The sequence below is a fragment of the Vombatus ursinus genome, unplaced genomic scaffold (assembly GCF_900497805.2).
Source record: "Vombatus ursinus unplaced genomic scaffold, bare-nosed wombat genome assembly UNPS02007344.1, whole genome shotgun sequence".
Taxonomy (NCBI): Eukaryota; Metazoa; Chordata; class Mammalia; order Diprotodontia; family Vombatidae; genus Vombatus; species Vombatus ursinus.
This window is the reverse complement of record NW_020947122.1, coordinates 6492044-6514458: the sequence shown is the minus strand read 5'-3', so window position 1 is coordinate 6514458 and position 22415 is coordinate 6492044. Positions and strand designations below refer to the sequence as shown.

At 39.9% G+C, this 22415-nt stretch overlaps 1 protein-coding gene across 1 annotated transcript in view; it reads left to right on the top strand.

Annotated features, from left to right (window-relative positions):
* MAML2 (mastermind like transcriptional coactivator 2) overlaps positions 1–22415 on the top strand; it is a 423598-nt gene that overhangs the window by 397087 nt on the left and 4096 nt on the right. The window contains exons 3-4 of the mRNA XM_027849354.1: positions 11142–11345; positions 18933–19044. Of these exons, the coding sequence (XP_027705155.1) occupies positions 11142–11345; positions 18933–19044 (316 nt within the window). The remainder of the gene's footprint in view (positions 1–11141; positions 11346–18932; positions 19045–22415) is intronic.

The following is a 22415-nucleotide window of genomic DNA, read 5'->3' as shown; positions in this document are numbered from 1 at the left end:
TTAAGAAGTTTTTGATGGTATAAACATCTTACCACTTCCAAAATGCCTGTTCTAGCAAGAAAATGAAGCAGTGTGATAAAAAGTTGGCTTTGAATTCAGAGGACCTGGGCCCTGCCACTGACTTCCTGTGTGAATTTTGAACCAGTCACTTCATATCTTAGACTCAATTTTCTTGTCTGTAAAATGAGAGACTTTGAGCTAAAGGGCCTCTGTGTCCCTTCCAACTCTAAATCTATTACCTAAGAGAACCTTTGCTCTGTTAGAGATGAGGGACCAAATCACAGAGAGAAAGTATTCAGGTACAACCAAAAGAAAATCATTCAATCAAAGTGAAAGAAGGAATATGTCAGCAACCAGTCAAAGGGTTCCATTCCCTCCCCTCCCCTACCCGATCCACTTGAGCCCTAAGTCTGGGAGCCTAGTGATCCTTGATAACTGTACTTTTCTTCAGCCAAATAAGAACTATTACAGTGACTTCACCAGCCAGCTCACAAAAACCTTACAGTAAATAGGCTGCCAGCTTGTGGAGAGTCTGAAACAGTTAAAACAACTTATTCATCAGGTTGAGAGATAAATAAATGGCTTCCTCAGCAGCCAGTCCATGAGATGAATAGCCTAGAGGAACCATTGAGCTAGTTAGTTCATTGAAACAGGGAAGAAGGAAGAGATAAAAAAGAATTAAAAAAAAGAAAAGAAAAGAAAAAGATTGAATAGCAAACCAGTTTATGGGATCTACTGTACAAACTTGCCCAGCTGGGTATTTTATCTTGAATTTAGCATTGCAAGTTGCAGATGCCTGGCTCTGAAAGCCAAGAAAAAGAAAGGACACTCATACCATGCCAAAATATTCTCATGGATGTCAAGTTGCTTACATTACTTCATTTTAATGAAAAAAATATATATATATATATAATAAAGTGCTTCTTAAAAAAAAATTAAGAGAAAACATAGAACCATTTTGCCTAGACTGTCAGAATCAGACCAATAGGTTTTAGGTTTGTGTATGTGTGTATATATGTGAGTGCTGGGGATGGCGGTGAGGAACTTCTTTAAGAGAACAGTATCTGGCTGATCACTTCTCCCATTTTGTTAAAGCTACAGTGCCACCATTCAGTCCACACAACTGGCTGTTCTAACAGTGAAAATGTTGTATATTCAGAGGACACAGGATATTTTAGTGCCCTTCAAAGAAATCATTGATTTTTTTTTTTAATTACCAAGCTCATGTTTAATTGGAGCCAATTCTTGCTACCTTTTGGTGGAATCAGTTCTGCCTGACAGAACCCTTGCATGACACCGAAGTGAAACGAAAGGAGAATCCCAGCATTTTAATTAGATTAACATCTTTTTAAAAGATCTTTCAAAGCTGTGGCCATGATTTGTACAGAGGTACATTTGCAAAATGGGGCCTACCGACTAGGCCCCAAACCCTGGGATTTGTTAACGGGATTTACATGATTATCTCCCTCATACATACTGTTTCTTTGAACATTTATCCTGTGAAGCTGCAGGCTTTAAGAAAGAAAAAAAAAAGACCTTGAAGCCTGGTTTTTGGAGCTGAAGTATTTGGATTTGTTTGGGGAGTGTTCTTTTTTGGGGGGGGGAGTGGTTGTGTTGGTGATAATTTGATCAAATTTTCAAAGGGCCTCAGACGTCTGGTGTTAACATAGTAAACGTATAGCACATCTGATCTGTGCCCTAACAAAAGAGAATATCCTAATCACAACCCAAAGCAGCTAGACAATGAAGTACCTAAAACAGATCATTAACCTCTCATTCTTCTATGAGGGCTATTGCTTCCTCATGAAAGAGGGCAGGTAACAGTGTGACTCAATGGCAATGGCACTGGTTTTGGAGCCAAAAGCTTGAGGTTCAAATTCTAGCTCTGCTACTTACTATTCCTATTTTCTTGGATAAGTCACCTAACCTGTATGGGCCTCAGTTTCCTCAACTGTAAATTAAAAGGATTCAATTCAATGACATCTAAGGTTTCTGACCTTGTGATCCATGATAAATTTCTCTGAAAATAGCATTTTACATTCGTAGCCCATATAAACTCTGAAGAGTCTGCATCCCAAATGTCACTCACATTGAAGAGCCAGGTTCTCTAGAGCAAGGCTACTCTTCCCCCATTGGGGTTCTCAGAGTGTTCTGGAGGGCTTGAATGTGATTCTTGAATACCATTGACTTAAGGGCCTGTTGGTATGTTCCCTTCCCAAAATTATCAATTAAAAATAAGTTTAGTCAGCCAGACTTAAGTAGCTTTTAGAAAGGGGCATTTATTAAGATTGCAGAGTAAGTGCAGTTGGTAATAATAATAATGTTCGGTCATTTTCAGTCGTGTTTGACTCTTTCTTGACCCCATTTGGGGTTTTCTTGGCAAAGGTACTAAAGTGATTCGCCATTTCCTTGTGCAGCTCATTTTATAGATGAAGAACTGAGGTGAACAGAGTTATGTGACTTGCTTAGAGTCACATAGCTAACAAGTGTCTGAGGCTGGATTTGAACTCAAGAAGATGAGTCCTCCTGACTCCATGCTGGGCAATCTATCCACTGCCCCACTTAACTCCCCAGTAATAATAATAGCTAACATTTTAAGTGCTTACTATGTGCTGGGCACCATTTTAAGCACCTCACAATTATTATCTCATTTGATCCTCACAGCAACTCTAGGAGGTAGATACTATTACTATGCCCATTTTATGGATGAGGAAACTCAGGCAAACAGCAATTAAGTGACTTTCCCAGGGTCACATACCTAATAAGCATCTTAGGCCAAATTTGAACTCAAGTTTTCCTGACTCCAGGTCAAGCATTCTATCCACTGTACCACCTAACATCCCCTCAAAAGTCTGTGACACACTTTCCCACAAATACATAAAGTAGCCCGGGAAAAGTAGGCTGAAGCTTAGAGAGCACATGTGGCAATTGGGGTAATTCACAGCTCCTGGTTGCTGGGAGTCATTTTCTCCGCTTTGCTTAGGGATCAGAAAGTTCCCCTTGGTCAGATATAGCTTCTTTGATAGGTTACTGAGCTGTTAATCTATGTCCAGTCTGTCCTTGGCTACCATTAGCTGATTTGGTGAACCTTTCAGGACACCAATGGGATGATGGGAAGTCTGACATCCAGATCCTTCCAAGGACCTCCTATATCCACAGATGGAGGGATGAGGACAGGGGGAGAGAAAAAGACCCAAGGTTGAAGCCAAGGCTTGTCCTTACCCCAAAAGCAGCCCCTTCTCAAGAAGTTTCTGGGAATGCTATGCTTGCTTCAATTCCTAAAACTCCCCTATTTCGGCTAGCTGGGTGTTTTTATATATGGCACAGAAGGTGAAACAAAATCCCTCAACCACTTAGAAAAGACTTCCTACTGACGTCATCTTACTTCATCTAATGACTTTCAGAGACCTTTTACATTTAGTCTAAGTATAGATTCTTAATCTGGGGTTCATGAACTTATTCATTTTAAAATATTTTAATAATTATTTCAATATAATTGGTTTCCTTTGGAATCTTCTGTATTTAATTTTATGCATTTAAAAATATTAGTCTAAGAAGTGGTTGATAGACTTCACCAGACTGCCAGAGGAGTCCATGATTCAAAAAATGTTATGAATCCTTGGTCTAAAACCTAAAATGGATTGGATTGAAATATATTCTCACCGAATTAAGGTATCCATTAAATTGAGGTGGGATGGTTCTGACCCTACCCATAATTACACATTTATGAATTAACAAGTACAAAATTATTTAGGAAACATTCATTTCTCTAATTCATCCTAAATTTTGATCCAGAGTAGATGGAAGGTATAACAGTGTTTACACCAGCCCCAATTTCCTGAATTCCCTGTGTTATATTTCTCATCTATTTCTAAATCTATGATTCTATGAGTAAATAATAGGAAAAGTTAGAGAAACCTTGCTTAGGAAAGTCCTTCCACATGCTCAAGAATATGTAAGGCACACCCTTATGAGGTTTTCTTTTAAACTTTGATTCAGCACCAAAACCAAACCTGTTTTAACTTTGGAGATATGGAAGAGGATTTAACCCACTCAACCAAATTCTGATTCCAAGTAAATTTATAGGAAAATCTGAAAATGTGATATGGTTTTATAGTCTCCTGCAAAATAGCTCCTTTGTGATGCTGCATTCATCGCTTGATCTTTCCTCCCTACACTGCTCTTGCAAAATAGGGAATCAAAGATATGTTAATAATATTGATGTGTGAATGCTTCCTTCTAATATAAATATAGCTGGCCTACATGTGCCGTAACTGATATCAGACCTAAATGTTTACCCATACCATCTCCAAGGGAGACCATGATTTCTACCTTTGTAGGGAGGAAGAGGAGGATCATGGCAGAATGGTCATTCCACTCTCCTATGCCCAAGAGAAGTATAGGCTAAAATTGAATCTATCTCATTCACATTATATAGGGGTATGGTTCTTTGGGGGTTCAGGATAAATGCCATTCTTCCTGATCACTCTCAGAGGAATGTTAACAATTAGCTTACTTTTACCAGTTCAATTCCCTCCCACCAAAATAGGTGGTACATTAGAAACAATTACAGAGAATGAACAAACCCATTTATCTAAGTAAGCCGAATACAGAAATTGTGAAAGTTTTATGGATTAGAATGGGTGAAAGAATACACAGAGAAGATGAGCTCTTCAACTGAGAGAGAGTGAAATTCCCAGCTTGGCCAAGGAGAGAATAATCTTACCAGAAAAGTCAACTCTTAGCAATTGCTAGTGTTGCAGGTCCTAGAAGTCAAGGAACATGTTTTAGACTGTCTTCACCACATGACTTCAGAGAGATCTCCCTCCTGTCATTGAAAAGATTACATTTGCCTTTTATCGAATTTCCTCTATACTTCTCTCAACAGAGATTTGTAGATCCTCTACAAATCTGAAATTTCTGACCACTTATACAGGTATGCAGCATTGTAGGGCCGAAGTCTCTCAACCAATCAGGAGTCACATCCCCTTCTATGTATGCAGTACACACTATGTATGCAGGTCACAAGTCACTTCAGGGAACTGCCCACCCTGCTTGGGCAGGATATTACACTGAAAACATAGGGTGACCTGCATCTTGATTACTGCTAGATCATCAACAGACAGATATATGTCTCAATTAGCCTGAGAGTCTTACCCTGTCAGAATTTTTTTTTAATTTAAAAAAGATATTACTAGCCTGGCTCACACTGTACATATTTATGCACTAGAAATACAACCTTACCTTTGTGGTGGCTTGATTAATTAAAACCTTAAAAGCACTTCAAGATTTCTGAGGGGTTTGTTTCCTTTATTTGGGGTGAGGGGGTGTATCCACGAGTGAATGCACATTAGTAATAAACTGCTCACAAAGCTCCAGCCAGAAAGACCAGAAACCCATTTTAAAAGTCAGAGTCAAATCATATAATTTCATGGCCTGCAAAAAACAGGACCAAAGCATGAAATAGAATACAATTCCAGATTCATGATCTGAACCAGTCACATGGGGACTCTCTGCCCCCAAATCGATCTTTTGCCCCAGCTGCTAGAACAAACTGGCTATTTTATCATTTAATAGATAACATGAGCAGAGATAGATTCATTCATTTTTAAACATACTTGCATCTGTGAGGATCTGTCATTGTTAGGAAGGCTCCCATAACCTGTCAAGGGGAAATGTGTGCAGGGGGCAGGAACAGATGACTTTTATTAATTCTGGATACACGTGGGCAGGGTTTAAAACAAGAGTGAACTGAATGTGGAAATCAAAGCCAATCTATTATAGCATATTTTTTCTTTCAAAATATTTTATGTACCAGAGTTTGCACAACATCTTGGCAAGAGCTGCAAGCCTGTGGAAGAAGGTGTTTTGTGTTTCACATTTAACGTAAGGACAAAAAAATGTAGCAACAGCTAAATCAGAATTCTTCCCTCAATTGAAAGAATGTGTACAGTGTTTTGCTAAGGCCCATGAAGTTTTCTCAGGGAGAAACTTTTGACGTTTATATGCCTTCTCCATAATGGCAAAATGAAACTCTTCTCCCATTTCTTCATCTTTTTCCTTACTTCATCCTGATGGTATCTTTGGTTCTTCAAATACAGACAGGGCCTCCCTTCTCCTTCTGCCACCCTTATTATGCATTTTCAGTAGGCACAGCTTGTAGTACATGGCTTCAGGAAAAAAAAGGCTGAAAATATTTGTTGGTTTATATATGGGACGAGAAGGAAGACTAAATTTAGCACTGTCCATCTGTTTTGGTGTAGAGGGAAGATGACGTCGAGTTTCTTGGAAGATGATTCTTTTATAAATCTTGGAGGAGTGTGACATTCAAGAATTCTATTCCATCAAATGGTGGAATTCTAATATCAAAGATCCTATCTACTTTCTCTTCCTCCCCTTTCTAACCACATCCTCCACCCCCTAGCACACAGAAGTCATCTCTCCTGCCTAATAACTCTAATAGTATTCTGTACCTCTGTCGTGTAGTCATTCATTCACTCTAGAAACATTGAGTCACTACAATGCGTAAAGCAGTGATCTGGGGTAAGACCTACAATTATAGGATCATAGGTGTAGAGTGGGAAGGGACCTCTGAAACTGTCTAGTGTCACCTGCTCATTTTATAGATGAGGAAGTTGAGGACTGTTTAAGTGACTTGCTGGAGATCACACAGGTCATAAACATCACAGGTGAGATTTGAACACAAGTCTTCTGGCTCCAGAGTCAGTACTCTTTATATTATACTGCATGAATAAATTTAATTAGAATACAAAATATAGAATGAAGAAGTGCATAAGAGAGTTCTCGGGAAGGAAAATTCAAAATTAACTGAGGTCATCCAGGAAGCTTCATTTCGTGGAGAAGGTGGCATTTGGGCTGGATGTTAGTTCCCTGCTCTCTACCATCAGGTGACAGACTGATTTTGAACAATTGATAGGCACAGAGGGTAAGGAGAATTGAAAAGGGCATAGGGGAAAGAAGAAGGGGAGGGGGACTGAATGCAAAAGTTGGGGATGGAAGTAATCTTTGGCAGTGGATAGAGCGTTGGAGTCGGGAAGACCTGAGTTCAAATGTGACCTCAGTTTTCCTAGTCGTGTGGCCCTGGGCAAATCATTTAACCTCTGTCTACCTCAGTTTCCTCAATTGTCAAATGGGGATGATGATAATAATAGCGTCTACCTTCCTGGGTTATTATGAGGACTAAATGAGGTATTTGTAAAGCACCTAACAGAGTGCCTAGACACTTAATAATTTCCTTCCTGATCTAAATCTATGTTCCTATAATCCTGTGATAAACCAAGAAAGACAATGATGGATAGCTTGAATGCTGCATTAGTCCCCAAGGTACAAAAAAAAACAAACAAACAAAACAAAACAAAAACTGGGGGCAGCTAGGTGACACAGTGGATAGAGCTCCAGCCTTGGAGTCAGGAGGATCTGAGTTCAAATCCAGCCTCAGACACTTGACACTTACTAGCTCACTTGACCCCGATTGCCTCACCAAAAAGAAAAAAAAAACTGGATGGTTTCTGGCTTATTGGGTAGAGCCTATATAGAGACTCTATAGGATGACAGGGCAAGATTAATATGGAATAAGATGCATGGAGTGGTTGAGAATTATCCCAATAAAGAAAGTGCCCAGGCTGATAATAACACCAGTCATAGGAGTGGAGAGCTTTAGAACTGAAAGGGAGTTTAAAAAGAGACCATCTAGCACATCCTATAGAGATGAGGACCATCTGAATCTTAAAGTAATTTCTCCAAACCTAAGTCCTTATGTTCCCACAAATATAGTTTACAAAAATCTAAATGTGGATTTTTTCACATACGTGTGTGTGTTTATGTACATCCATACATATAGTGAGAAGCAGCTTGGCAAAGTGGATAATGACTCATCCTCAGAGTTAAGAAGATCTGGGTGAGTCCTACTTCTGACATATACTGACTATGTGACCATGGACAAATTTTGGTTGTTATTGTTCAATCGTCTCCAGTTGTGTCCAACTCTTTGTGATGCCATTGGGGGTTTTCTTGCCAAAGATACTGGAGAGGTTTGCTGTTTCCCTCTCCAGCTCATTTTACACATGAGAAAACAGGAAAACAGGGTTAAGTGACTCGCCCAGGGTCACATAACTAGTAAGTGTCTGAAGCCAGATTTTTAACTCAAGAAGATGAATCTGACTGACTCCAGATCCAGCATTCTATCCACTGTACCACTTAGCTGCCCATAAACAAGTTACTTCACCTCTAAATGTCCTTGGCAACCCTCTATAAGTTATAGATGTATATTAGTTGAACTGCATTGGCTGACATCTCTTGTCATTCTTCAGGCCTCCCACAGCACCCTCTGCCCTAACCCTCTCATCTGAGGGCCTTACCTCATACTTCACTGAAAAAAATTGAAACTCTTCACTATCTCACATCCTTCTGACATCATCACCTACTCTCTCCTCCTTCACTCTACTCAGATGATGAGGTAGCTTTCCTCCTTACTAAAGCCAAACCCTCTATTACTACTATCCCCTCTACGGATAATGCACCTTTGATGCCATCCCATCTTCTCCAAAAGATTGCCCCCATTATCACCTCCAATTTCTCTCTTATCTTCAATCTTTCCTTATACTGACTTCTTCTCTGCTTCCTTCATGCACTTGTGATCCCAGCCCAGCTTGTCCAATAAGTTGGCCCATCTGTCTCCCCTACTCTCTCTCTAATTTCCAATCTCTCCCTATCTATGGGCTTCTACTTTGCTGTCTACAAAGACACCCATTTCTTATCTAAGTCTTTAAAACCCCACCATTTCTGTGAGCTATATTGCTCCTCCCTTTTGTGGCTTGAGAAAAGGAGGAGAAAGCCAACTATACTCACTGCTTCCATTTTCTCTCCTCTTGCTTAGCTCTAAACCTGCAATCAGGTTTCCAACCTCATTCATCATTCAACTGAAGCTGTTCCTTCTAGTCACCAAGGATGTTATAATTGTCAAATCTAATGGACTTTTCTCAATCCTCATCCTTTCTGAGCTCTCTACCACCTTTGACACTGTTGTTCACTCTCTTCTCCTGGATTTTCTCTCCTCTCTAGGTTTCCTTGGCCCTGCTCACTCCTAATTCTCCTACTTCTCTGACTACTCCTTTTCGGTCTCCTTTATTGCATCTTCATCTATGTCTTTCTCATACCCCACCCCCCAAGGCACTGTCGTGGGTCCATTTCCTTTCTCCCTCTATACTCTTTCCTTTGGTGAGCTCATTAGCTTCCATGGGTTCAATTATCTTCTCTATGCAGATGATTCCCAGATCTCTATATCAAACCCTAGTCTCTTTTCAGTTGCAGTCCCACATCCCCAGCTGCTTGTTAGATATTTTGAACTGGATGTCCCATAGGCATCTCAAACTCATCCTATCCAAAACAGAACTCATATCTTTTTCCCAAGATCTTTCCACCTTTTAAACATCCCTATTCTAATGAAGGTACCACCTACCAACTTCCCAGTCAGCCAGGTTCACACACTCAGGGTCATTCTCTATGCTTTGCTCTCCCTCGCTCCACATATTAAATCAGTTGCCAGATCATGCTGTTTCTACCTGTCCAACATCTTTTATATAAAATATTTACCCTCTTTTCTCCACTGTCATAGCCACTGGCCTAGTTCTAGGCCTCATCCCTCTTGCCTAAACTATCCTAATTGTGCTCCAAATGGTCTCTCTACCTCAAGTATCTCCCCGCTATAATCCTTCTTCCAAACAACTGCCAAAGTGATTTTCCTAAAGTGAAGGTATAACCACATCACTCCCCCATACCTTACTCAGTAAACTCCAGTGGCTCCTTATCATCTCCAGGAGCAACTATACCATTCTTCTTTTGGTATTCAGAAGTCTTCACAACCAGGCCTCTTCCTGCTTTTATAGTTTTCTTATATGTTCACTCTTCTTTATAAATAATAAGTTTCAGCTATGCCAGCATATTTACTATTCCTTGAGCACAATATTCTATCTCCCATCCCTTTGCCTGGCAAAGGTCATCCTCCCTGCCTAGAGGCAGTAGATACGACACTGGGTGTGGAGTTGGGAAGACCTGAGTTCCAATTTGTCCTTAGATAACTTACTGTGTAACCTTAGACAAACCACTTAACTTCTACCTGCCTCAGTTTCCTCAACTATAAAACTGGGATAATAATAGCACCTATCTGTCAGGCTTATTGTGAGGATTAAATGAGATATTTGCAAAGTACTTAGCACAGTGCCTGGCACTGCTTGTCTCCTTCTTTCCTTCCCCATACCTGGAATGTTCTCCCTCCTCACCCCCATCTTGTAGCTTTCCTGGCTTTAAGACCTTCAAATTCTATCATCTACAGGAGGTCTCGTTCCCCTGGCTGCTAGAGCCTTCCCCTTTTGAGAATACCATCCTCTATTCTGCATATATCTCATATGTACACATTTATTTACATGCTATTTCCCCCTTTAAAATGCAAGTTCCTTGAGGAAAGGACCTATTTTTGCCTTTCATTTACATTCCCAGCACTTAGTACAATGTCTGGCACACAGTAAGATGCTTTCTGTATGACTGAGCAAGTTTCCAAATTGGGACTTTCTGCACCATGGAAATTACAAGTCCAGACATATGTGTGTGTGTGTTGTATATTATATTGCATATTGCAAAGAGATAATCATTTTAAGGGCATGGCCTCTATTAAGAACAATCTACATTTAGACCAACACAAAAATTTCCATTGTTGAATCAGTACATATCCAAATGTAACGCACAAGAATGGAATACTCACACGGTTCTGAATGAGGTTTCTAAATACTTGTTGGAACTGCCATAAAACTCTGTTGGAGTTTATGGACGACCCATAGCTTCCTTGTGCACCAATGGAGTGTTCACCATAAGAGTCATATGGGGAGCTTGATCTTTGCAATAAAGCCCTAGTGTTACTAACCCTGCTTTTTCTTGCTGTTATTTGTAATTCCCAGCGGTCATTCTTCCTACCTTTAAAAAACAATTCCCTGAGTTACGCTCTGTTAGTCATGCTTGATGCTATAACAATATGAAAATTTGTAAAAGCTAAGCTCCTGATCTTTGGGCAACATTCTTCCCCTTAATTCACAGTAGCTTTTCCTCCCTTTCTTCTTTCATTTCTTTAGGATCAACACTCTGTGGTAGGGCAGAACACAGGCCCCTGTCCAAGTTCCACTTCTTGTTCGAATCCAAACACTGGAAGTAGTTACATGAACTCCCAGCAATCGATGTTGAATCAGCAACTGATGGAGAAGAAGCAGGCTATCCAGAGGCAGATCATGGAGCAGAAACAGCATCTCCTCCTTCAGCAGCACATTCTTGCAGATGCAGTAAGTGTTCCTCCCGCCTACCACCTCAGATCATTTTTTTCCCCAGAACTGTGGGAGGTATGGTAGTCTCATATGCATTTGTTTATTTAGTCTCCTGCAGTCTCTTGTCTTCTGCCCAGAGTCCTCTGGGAGCAATAAGGTGAACCTCAGAGTTTCTTGGTGAGAGAGACCAAATCTGCACATGCAAAGTAGTGGAAAGAAAAATTACTTTATCCAGGGACAGAATTGTTGGAATTCACAGTACTTTCATCTAAATAGTCCAGCCCAGCCCAGCCCAGCCCAGCCTGGAATGTATGGAGATCCCAAATACCAACAGACGAGACATTGCTGGTTCCCTGGAGGAACTGGGATTGTTTCTCTGCTATGGGCAGCAGTAGTGATAGAAGGAGCTTCAGAATAGCTCCGATCCAAGAGTATTTCAATAGGGAATGGGGGCAAATCAGTTCAATTCAATAAATATTCAATAAGCAGCAGGGCAGTACCCTGGATACTGAGGAGACAGAAACCAAAAACAAGAGAGTCCCTGCCCTCAAGGATCTGAGGTTACACAAGGAATAATTACAAAGCCAAAGTTTTGTTTCTCAAATACACATTTGATACTGGGCAAAGAGTATTGTTTTCAGTGCTCCCAAAAAGTGGTCTAATCCAGGGCAAAGACTGATTGCTGGATCCCTGGTCTGAACTCTGCAAGGGCCTGACCTGTCTTTAGGTCTTAGCATCAGACTGCTGCTGGACTCAGCCTCTATCAGCCAGCCTGGAGCTCAGCTGGTTCAGTTGGAAAAACTTCAGGTTCCTCCTAGGCCTGGCATTCCTGCCCTGATTATTCCTCCACAGGCTTCAAACTGGGCTAGAAGCTGGAACTGCAACTCTGCTCTGCATGGGGTGTGAGTCACCTTGCGGCTGCTTGCTTCTGAATGCCCTCCCTTCTCTGTGCACAGGGTATGACCAGGAACCACTCCACTCCTGGGCACAGGTCCCTTCCTCAGTCTGCCCTGGATCTGGGTAATAGACAATAAAGCTGCCAGTTAGCAACTGTTCCTGCATCCTGCTTGAGATCATACCTAAGCATGAGTCTGGGACCTTGTCTTGCCCCTTGACTTGCCCTTGGACACAGTTCACATTCCTGGCCAGACCCATTCCCACTGTCCATAAACCACTCTGTCTTCCTATGCCAACCTTGGTTGGATGAATTAATCACGGAGATTGTTTTCTTGGCTTTCCCAAGCAAAATTCAATCTGGTCTATTTTCTAATCTGTTTAGAAGAGTTTGAGGAGGGAGTAGGGAGCTTACTGTACAACTTCTTGCTATTCCACCATCTTTGCTTGGGTTATTGTTAAGAGAAATGAACACTGAAATAAAACACTTTCCCTTTGAAATTATCTGAGATTCCATTAGAAAAGGGTGGAAACCCCTGAGACTGTAGGATTTTCATAGTCCCACAGCCAATTTCTCACTCAGTTCCCAAGTCCTGTTTTTATAGACATTCTCTCTTTTATTTCCCCTAATGGCTGACCCTCTGATTGTGCTCTGGACCCCATCGTCTCCTAGGCAGCTAAGTGGTGCAATGGATAGAGCTCTGGACCTAGCAGCAGAAAGACCCGAGTTCAAATTTGGCATCAGAAAGACCTGAGTTCAAGTCTGGCCTCAGATATTTACTAGCTGTATAAACCTGGCAAGTCATTTAACCTCTGTTTGCCTCAGTCTCCTCATCTGTAAAATGGAGATAACAACAGCACTTATCTCATAGGGTTGTTGTGAGCATCAAATAAAATATTTGTATGTTATTTAGTGCAATGCCTTGCACATAGTAGGTACTTAAAAATGCTTGCTTCAGGGCAGCTAGATGGTGCAGTGGATAGAGTACCTGCCCTGGAGTCAGGAGGGCCTGAGTTCAAATCCAGCCTCAGACACTCGAAATTTACTAGCTCTGTGACTCTGGGCAAGTCACTTAACCCCTACTGCCTCACCAAAAAGAAAAAAAAAATGCTTGTTTCTTTTCTATAACCAAGGAACCCCTTATCTGTTCCCTCTCCAGCATTTTACTTCTCTCTTTTTGCAGCATCATAGGATCACAGACTTGACAGGCTACTTAGGCCAACCTGGGGGACAAGAATCTTCTTTATAACATACCTAACAAGTAGTTATCTGGCTTTTGCTTGAAGGCTTTCCTTCAACTAATTCTTATCTCACTGGGTTGTTGTGAGGATCAAATGAGATAATATATGAAAAGTGTTTTACAAACCTTAAAGCTCTATATAAATGCTAGTTAATATTAAAATTATTGTTAAATAAAATTAAAATTTTAAAACAAAGTAAAATTTAAATAAATTAAATTTAATTAATTAAATTATTACCAAAATGGATAATAATAGTTAACATTTATATAACATATACTATGTTCCAGGCACAATTACAATTATTACTTCATTTGATCCTCATAACAGCCCTGAAAGGTAGGTGCTATTATTATCCCCATTTTACAGAGGAGGAAACTGAGGCAAACAGAGACTGAGTGATTTGCCCAGGGTCACATAGCTAGCAAGTGTCTTAGGCCAGATTTGAACTCAAGTTTCATGACTCCAGGCCAAGCACTTTGTTCACTATACCAACTAGCTGTCTAGGTCATTAACATTATCACTATTATTATTATTATAATATCTGACATGATCTTGAGGCCCTTCACCATCCTGGTTGTCCTCTTCTGGATACTTGCCAATTTATCAATGTCCTTCCTAACACATGACACCCAGAACTGAGCCCAGTGTTCCAATCTGGCCAGGGTAGAGTACAACAAGTTCTAGCACCTCCTTAGTCCTGGCCACTCGGCCTCATTAATGAGGACTAAAATTATATCATTTCTTTTGGCCCCTGCTTCAGACCTCCTGTCTAACAGCAAGAGGAAAAGGGTAAAAAAAAAAGTAATAATATCAAGTTAATAGGGGTATGGTATCCATAACAGAGCAGAATAAAATAAAATATTTTACATTGTCTATATAAGCTATTTCTTCTGCAACTCATAACTGGGAAAGCCCCAGTTATATTGTCTTCCTGCTTCATAAAATGAAGCCCTTAAAAAAGAGAAAGAAGAAAAAAGAAAAGTAAAAAGCAATTCACTGAAAGCACCCCCATTACCACTAATTTTAAGAATGATAATAATAAAGCGTTTGATTAAATGACCCCTTGGCTCTTTGCTTCCATATTATGCTACATACTTTTGCACTTTCCAAGTTCCATGACTTCATTTGTGTGGCTGTACCCACACAGCCATTTCACACCTTGGTTGGAGGTCTACATGAGTTGCTATGGCCAAAACCCATTCCTTTCCTGGTGGTCAGCAGTCTACTTAAAAGCATCTCTGCACTTAGCCCAGCCAGTCCTTGGATGATAGACACAAAGTTACTGAATCCCAGCATTGCAGGGTTGGAAGGCAACTCAGGGACCAGAATCTAGTCAACCCATGCCCAAAAAAGAATCCTTGCTCCAACATTGCCAATAAGTGATTCTCCAGCTTCTGTTTAAAGAGCTCTACAGTGAGGCTGCTGGGTTTGTTTGGCCTTTCCCTTTGGGCCTGCCAAAGCCTGAAGGCAGGACATTTTCCATGGAAGTCTTCTATCGTTGTAATTTCCTACCTCTCACTCAGCTCCAATGGCAAAGTATGATGTTTTAAGTGGTAATACACAAATAAAAATGAGGCTACTCACCAAACATATCCCTCTTCCCTTTGCCTCTCTTCTCTTTTCTTCTCTTCTTTTCTCTTCTGCCTATGTGCTACTTCATTTGCTAGTTTCATCAGCTTCCACAGATTCAATGATCATATCTATGCCAATTCTCACATCTACTTATCTAACCCTAACCTCTTTCCTGACTTATAGTCTATTATCTCTAACTACCTGTTTGACGTCTTGAACTGGATAGTTTTATACATCTTGCACTCAGCCTATCCAAAACTGAACTCATTATCTCTTCCCCCAATCCCCACCCGCTTCTAACTTCTCTATTACTGTTGAGGGCACCACCATTCTTTCAGACACTGAGGCTTGCAACCTATGTGTCATCTTCAACTCCTCACTCTTTCTCACTCCCCCACCCCACCCCATCCAATCAGTTACCAAAGCCTGTTGATTTCACCTTTGAAAGATCTCTCATATTCACTCTTTCTCTCCTCTGACATTGCCACCACCCAGATTTAGGTCTTCATCACCTCATGCCTGGCCCGTTGTAATAACTTTCTGGTTGATCTCCCTACATCAAGTCTCTACCCACTCCATTCATTATCTTCCATTCAGCTGTCAAACTGATTTTCCTAAAAGTTTGACTGTCACGCTTCTATTGAATAAACTCCATGGCTCCCTATTTCCAGGATAAAATATAAAATCTTTAATTTGTCTTTTAAAGCCCTTCATAACTTGGCCTCTTCCTACCATTCCAGCCTTGTCATAGTACCTCTCCCATGTTCTCTGCCATCCAGTGACACTGGTCTCTTTGATATTCCTCAAATTCACTTTCTCAGCCCTAGACATTTTCACTGGCTGTCTCTCCTGCCTGGAATTCTGACCCTCCTCATCTCCAGCTTCTGGGTTCCCTAGCTTTCTTCAAGTGCCAATTAAAACCCCACTTTCTGCAAGAAGCTTTTCATACCCTTCCTTAATGTTAGTGCCTTCCAAGATTAGCTCCAATTTATCTTGAATATATCTTGTTTGTACATAGTTATTTACATATCATCTCCCTCATCCAACTATCAGCTTCTTGAGAGCAGGGATTTTTTTTTTTTTTTTTGCTTCTCTTTGTATCCCCAGCACTTAGCATAGTGCCTGGAACATAGTAGGCACTTTTTAAATGTTTTTTGATTGTTTGTTGCCTTTGAAAATCTAGTCACCTTCATGCATCAGAGTAAGATTTTCATGGAAAGCATAGAGCAACAAATATTATAAAGGGCAATTTGGTGCTTCAGATAAAGCACTAGATCTGGGTTCACAGGCTCTGGGTTTGAATCATGACTCTGCCACTTGCTACCAAACTTCATCTCTTTGCTAGCAGGTTTGCCCTGGCATAGGCATCTTATTGTTGCCTCCGTCCTACTACTTTTCAGCTTCTCTTCATATATTCTCTTCCTTCATTAGAAGGAGTTTATACTCCATGAGCACAGGGATTATTGTTCTTTTTGCTGGTTTTTGTATCTGCAGTGCTTGGTACCTAATAAGTGCATAATAAATTCTCTCCCCCTCCCCGTCTCTCTGTTGTTCAATCCATCCATCTGTCTGTCTGTCTATCTATCTATCTATCTATCTATTTATCTATATATCATTGTGACCTTAAACAAGTCACTCAACTTTTATAGACCTCAGTTTCTTCATCCATAAAATGAGGAGGTTGGACAAGGTAATTTCTAAGGTATTTGGTTCTAAATCTAATATTCTTTCCACTATGCCATTACTTTAATTAAGGCAGAGAATCGAAGGCAGGCTATTTTCCACAAAGGGGTTCATTTCCTTGCAATTTCCTATCTCCCACAGGGCTCTAATTGCAAAGGACAATGTTTTAAATTGTAATACATCAATAAGAAAGAATCTTCTTTGCATGACTTTAAAAGGGTTTCACATTTGTCATTCTCTGGGGGCTATTTACTGAATTTGGGTGTGATTTTAACAAATCCAAGGAAGAAATAATCTCTGATGGTACCTTTTATTAGCCTATGCTTTATAATAGTTTTAATCAGTTTGGCTAGGCTAGATCTGAGACTCTTTAGCAGAGCATTTCTCCCAGTAGTATAATTACCTCTGCTTCTTCTTCCCTCTGAGGAAGCTTTATGTGCATGACATAAGAATAGGAGTAGCACTTATTAAAATACATTAGTTTAGCCAAATTAATTATTTTTTTCTTTCATGGACCTGTGATTTTGCCTGTGCAGGGAGCTCCCAGTGCGGAAATGCCTTCTGCTAAGGCAGATAGGGAACCATTCTGCAACTTAAGATTCTTTGAGCTTTACCTGGGTCACTGAGAAGTTAAATGTCTTGCCCAGGGTCACACAGCTGGTATGAATCAGAGGCAGGCCTTGAGCCCAAATTGTCCTGACTCCAAACCGGAACTTCTATCTGCTGTTCCAAATTCCACACTGCTTTTCTAAATAGTCCTATTTAAAAACAATTAAAAATGGGAGTGGGTTGGGAGGATGTTCCTAAATCTAAAGACATAATAGCCCTACTCCATTACCTCACAATAGAATAGAGATGGTCCTGGGTCATTAAAGCTTTTGTCAATAGAGTGAAAGCTTGGTTGGATCCTGCCTCAAGCATGGGCCCGGGAATGGATGACCAAGGGGCTGTCATCATCCAAAGACCAGCCTTCCTAAATTCAAAATGCTTATCACCAGTCATGGTTTTATCAGCTTAGGAGGGAGTTTAGAGGACTTCTATTCCAACCCCTTCATTTTACAAATAAATAAAAGGGAGCTATAGAGGAGAAATTATTTGCTCAAGGTCATATAGACAGCAACTAGTAGAGTCAGTATCTGAACTCAGATTCTCTGATGCCAAACCTTACCATTCACTGGGGTGTGCTCTTTATGGCTATAGTAGCTGAAAAAAGCCTTTTATGCTTTCTGCTAAGGCTTAGAGGGCTGGAGAGTGTCAATCTGCTTCTATGTAGGGAAATTGTATTTTTTTATTTTTAATTTACATTTTTATTTAAATTTTAAATTAAAAGTCTATTTTCTTTCTTTCCCACCTCCCTCCCCTCTTTGAAAAAGAAAACCCTTGTAACCAGTATGCATAGTCAAGCAAAATAAATTAAATAGGTCCCAAAATATATATCTCATTCCGTACTCTGAGTCTATCACTTCTCTGTCAGGAGATGGATAGCATGCTTCACTGATACCCTGGAGTTGTGGTCAGTCATTGGGTTGATCAGATTTTCAAAGCTATTTGTCTTTACACTGTCATTATTGTTGTGTAAATTGGACATTTGGAAACATTGAAGTAGACAAATGGGTCAGAAGCTTAATCAGTGTACTCTGGCTGTGACTTTAGCCCAGAGCCAGGGGTGGGGAATCTTCAGCCTCAAGGCTACATGTGGCCTGCTAGGTCCTCAAGTGCAGCCCTTTGGTTCTCCACCCCTGCCTCAGATCATAGCTTCCCTTTTAAAAGAAAGCAGAATACCTTCCAAAAGGTAACTGAAGCAGAGCAGTTTGATGATATGGCCAAAGCCAACACCGTGAAATTAATGCATTTATGATCACACAGCTAAAGGAGGGAAGAAAGGAAATGTACATTTATTAAGTATCTACTATGTGCCAGGCATTGTGCTAAGTAGTTCACAAAAAAATCCAAGATAAAGGACTATGAAGAGTAACCAGGAAAAGAACAACAATACTAATGATTATGAAGAAGTAAAACTTGTGTGTCCTTACTGGAAGCCCACTGAAATGAAGTGGAATCTTATCTCAATTAAGACTACAGCTTTGGGACCAGCATATTAAATTAGTGATTTGAAATTATTTTTATATCTTTGTGATCACATGATCCCACTAGTTAAAGAAGAAAGCCACATAAATTGCTCATTTATTTATTTATATTATTTCATTTTCTCAGGAGAAAATTGCTCCACAAGATCAGATAAACAGACACTTGACAAGGCCACCCCCTGATTATAAAGACCAAAGAAGAAACATGGTCAACATGCAACCAACAAGCCAATATTCTGGTAAGTGGATATGAAATTAAGTCAAATTCATTATTGTGAAAAGAAAAAATGCAATTTGGGGTGTTTCATACTGTATTTTCTCCTTTGAAGTATTAATTGTCTCATCATCAGAATTTTCTGCTGCCTTTCACTTTTCCTCCATAGAAGGAGGAATTCCTCTGCAAGGGGAATTCCTGCAACCTACTTGATGACCCATCTATGATTTAGTAAATAAGTCCTGGGGGGATTTCTAGGGTTAACTGACTCTCCCAGGGTCACTTACTGAGGCATTATTTGAACTTGTATCTTTGCATCCAAGTCTAGTTCTAGCCATTATGCCAATGACTCTACCAAAATCCACTTACTGACACTTGTTTTTTTCAATCTATTGTCAACCCTTCATACACATTCTTCTTGTCTCTGCTCTCCTATATTCTTCTGAAATTTTGATTCAATTTAATTTAGTTCAGCAAGAATTTTTTGAATGGTTGATATACATGCTAGGGTGCCTTAGAAAATCCCATCTCCTAACTTCCTTGTTCATTTGTTCTATACCTAACTATATATTCTGTCCCATATGTAATACAGGGTTGGAAGAAGTTGTTGCATTTCAATGAAATGTTCTCATTTAAAAAACTTGAGGAGGACCTGAGTTCAAATCCAGCCTCAGACACATAACACTTACTAGCTGTGTGACCCTGGGCAAGTCACTTAACCCCATTGCCTAGCCAATAATAACAATAATAATAGTAATAATAATAATAAAAAAAAAACTTGGCCCTCATTTTTCTTTGGTATCCTTGGGGATACCCAATTGTCCTGCCCCATTTCTGACTATGAGAATGGCATCTACTCATTCCTCCCTTTGAGATTTGTTTACTTTAACCCAAGATAGAACTATGATCTTTGCCTGTATTTCATTTGATGAAACAGATGAGGTCACTGGTCCAATTTAATTCAATAAACATTATTAAGCTCCCACTATACACAAGGTACAATGTTAGGCAACAGGAATACAAAAGAATGAAAAATGACAAAACCCCTGCCTTCAAAGAACTTGCAATAAAATGAGAGGTAGGGAGGAGAGGTATGTAATACACCTCTACAATAAGGAAATGCTAGTTAGAAGACAAATATATTAGGCTAGGTGAGAGATGGAGAGGGCCTAACCAAGGCTGGTGGCAGTATGTGTGGAGAGGATGGGGTAAATATAAGCATTATTAAGAAAGTAAATTCAATAGACCTTCGCAACCATTTGGATGCAGGAGATGAAAAAAGAGAAAAAAGTTAAAGATGATTGCCATATTCCAATCAACAAAAGGAAAGAAGTCAGGAAGTTTAACTCAATCTAACAAACATATTAAATGTATACTATGTGTAAACCACTGTACTAGATGCTGGGATAAAAAGAAAGACTAAAACAATCCCTGTTCCTAAGTAATTTACATTCTACAGGTTATAATAGAAAATAAAAGGGTTCATTTTTGGAAGTGTTAAGTTTAAAATGCTAAAGTACAATTGATGATGACAGATGGGTTGGTGCTCAGGAGACAGAATGGGTTGCATATACTGACCTAAGAGTCATCTGTATAAATACTTTAAATTTTGTGCCAGAGTATATCCCACTATCTGTTCTCACTACCCACAGTCTAGTTTCTAATTCTGCCACTGTCTCAAAAGTCACTAATGCCAACTTAATTGACAATCTAATAGCCTTTTCTAATTTCTGATTTCTTCCTTGACCTTCTCAGATTATTTGACATCCTTCCTGAGACTCTCTCCTTCCCTGATTTTCATGATACCATTTTTTCTTGGTTCTTCCTGTCTTCTAAATCTTCACTGATTAAACTCATTTCTCCCACTCCCAAATATGGGTTTCTTACAAGGCTCTGTCCTCAGTTCTTTCTCTCACATCATCTAGTCTCCAGGGTTCAATGATCATCTCTATGCAGCTGACTCAAAAATGTACATATCTGACAGCAGTATTTCCCCTGAGCTCTAATCTCTGCCTTACAAAGGAAGAAAATGATGCCCAGAAAAGTTAAATGGCCTTTCCCACTTCACCTGGCTAGTAAATAGCCTGGAGTTAAAAGATTAGATCGAGTCAAGAGGTTCCCCCATAAAACTTTCCCTATGTTTTCAAAGCCCTTTGTAATCTAGCTCCCTTGGTCATTTCCAGTCTTCTTTTATCTTACTCCCCCAATATGTATTCTTCAATCCAGTATCACTGGTCTCCCGGCTGTTCCACGAACAAGACACTCCATCTCTTGGCTCCAGGCGTTCTCTCTGATTGTGCCCCATGCCTGGAACACTCTCCCTCCTCTGCTCCAACTATTGACCTCCCTCTCCTTTAAGTCCCAACTAAAGTCCTACCTTCTCCAGGAAGCCTTCCCCAACCACTCTTAATTCCAGTGCCTTTAATTATTTCTTATTTATCCTGTATCCTATGTATAACTTGCTTTTTATGTATTTGTTTATATACTTCTCCCCCTTAGATTTTAAGCTCCTCAAGGGCAGGGATTATCTTTTGCCTCTTTTTGTATCCCTGGCACTTAGCACAGTTAGGCACTTAATAAATGTTTATTGATTGATGGCTTGATTAATTGTTTAAAAATGGCTATGTTCTTAGTATGTAAAAATAGTGTCACTGAGCCACCATTAGTAGGGCATATACTTTGAGTTGATTTGCTGTAGTAGTGATGGATTTGCTTCAGTTTGTCCTCATGATCACCAAAAACAACAAACAAACAAACAAACAAAAAAAACAAAAAGAAAACCAACTAGCATTTGTTGAGTACCTATAACGTGCAGAATGTTGCATTAGGCACTGGGAGGCATACAAAGAAGTATAAAAAACAGTTTCTGACCTCAGCAATCTAGCTGAAGAGTCCAGACTCAACTATAAGAAAGTAAATAACAGGGGGCAGCTAGGTGGTGCAGTGGATAGAGCACCTGCCCTGGAGTCAGGTGGACCTGAGTTCAAATTTGACCTCAGACACATAACACTCACTAGCTGTGTAACTCTGAGCAAGTCACTTAACCCCAATTACCTCACAAAGAAAAAAAAATAGAAAAGAAGAAAGTAAATAACAAAACAAGATAGCAAGGTTTAAGTGTCAAAAGAGAAATATCAATAGTAGGTGCTAGAGGTTCATATAAAGCAGAATGGTGTGAGGGAAAGAGCACTGAACTTGGAGTCATGAAGACCTGGGTTTGAATCACACCTCCAACATTCGTTGACTATGTGACCAAGGGCAACTCACTTCCTCTTCTGTAAAATGAAGATAATAACACCTGTAGTTATTAACTTTACAGTTTTGTGAGACTAAATGAGATAATAAATATAGATATAGATAGGCCTGGGTTCAAATCCCCACCTCTGACACTTCTTA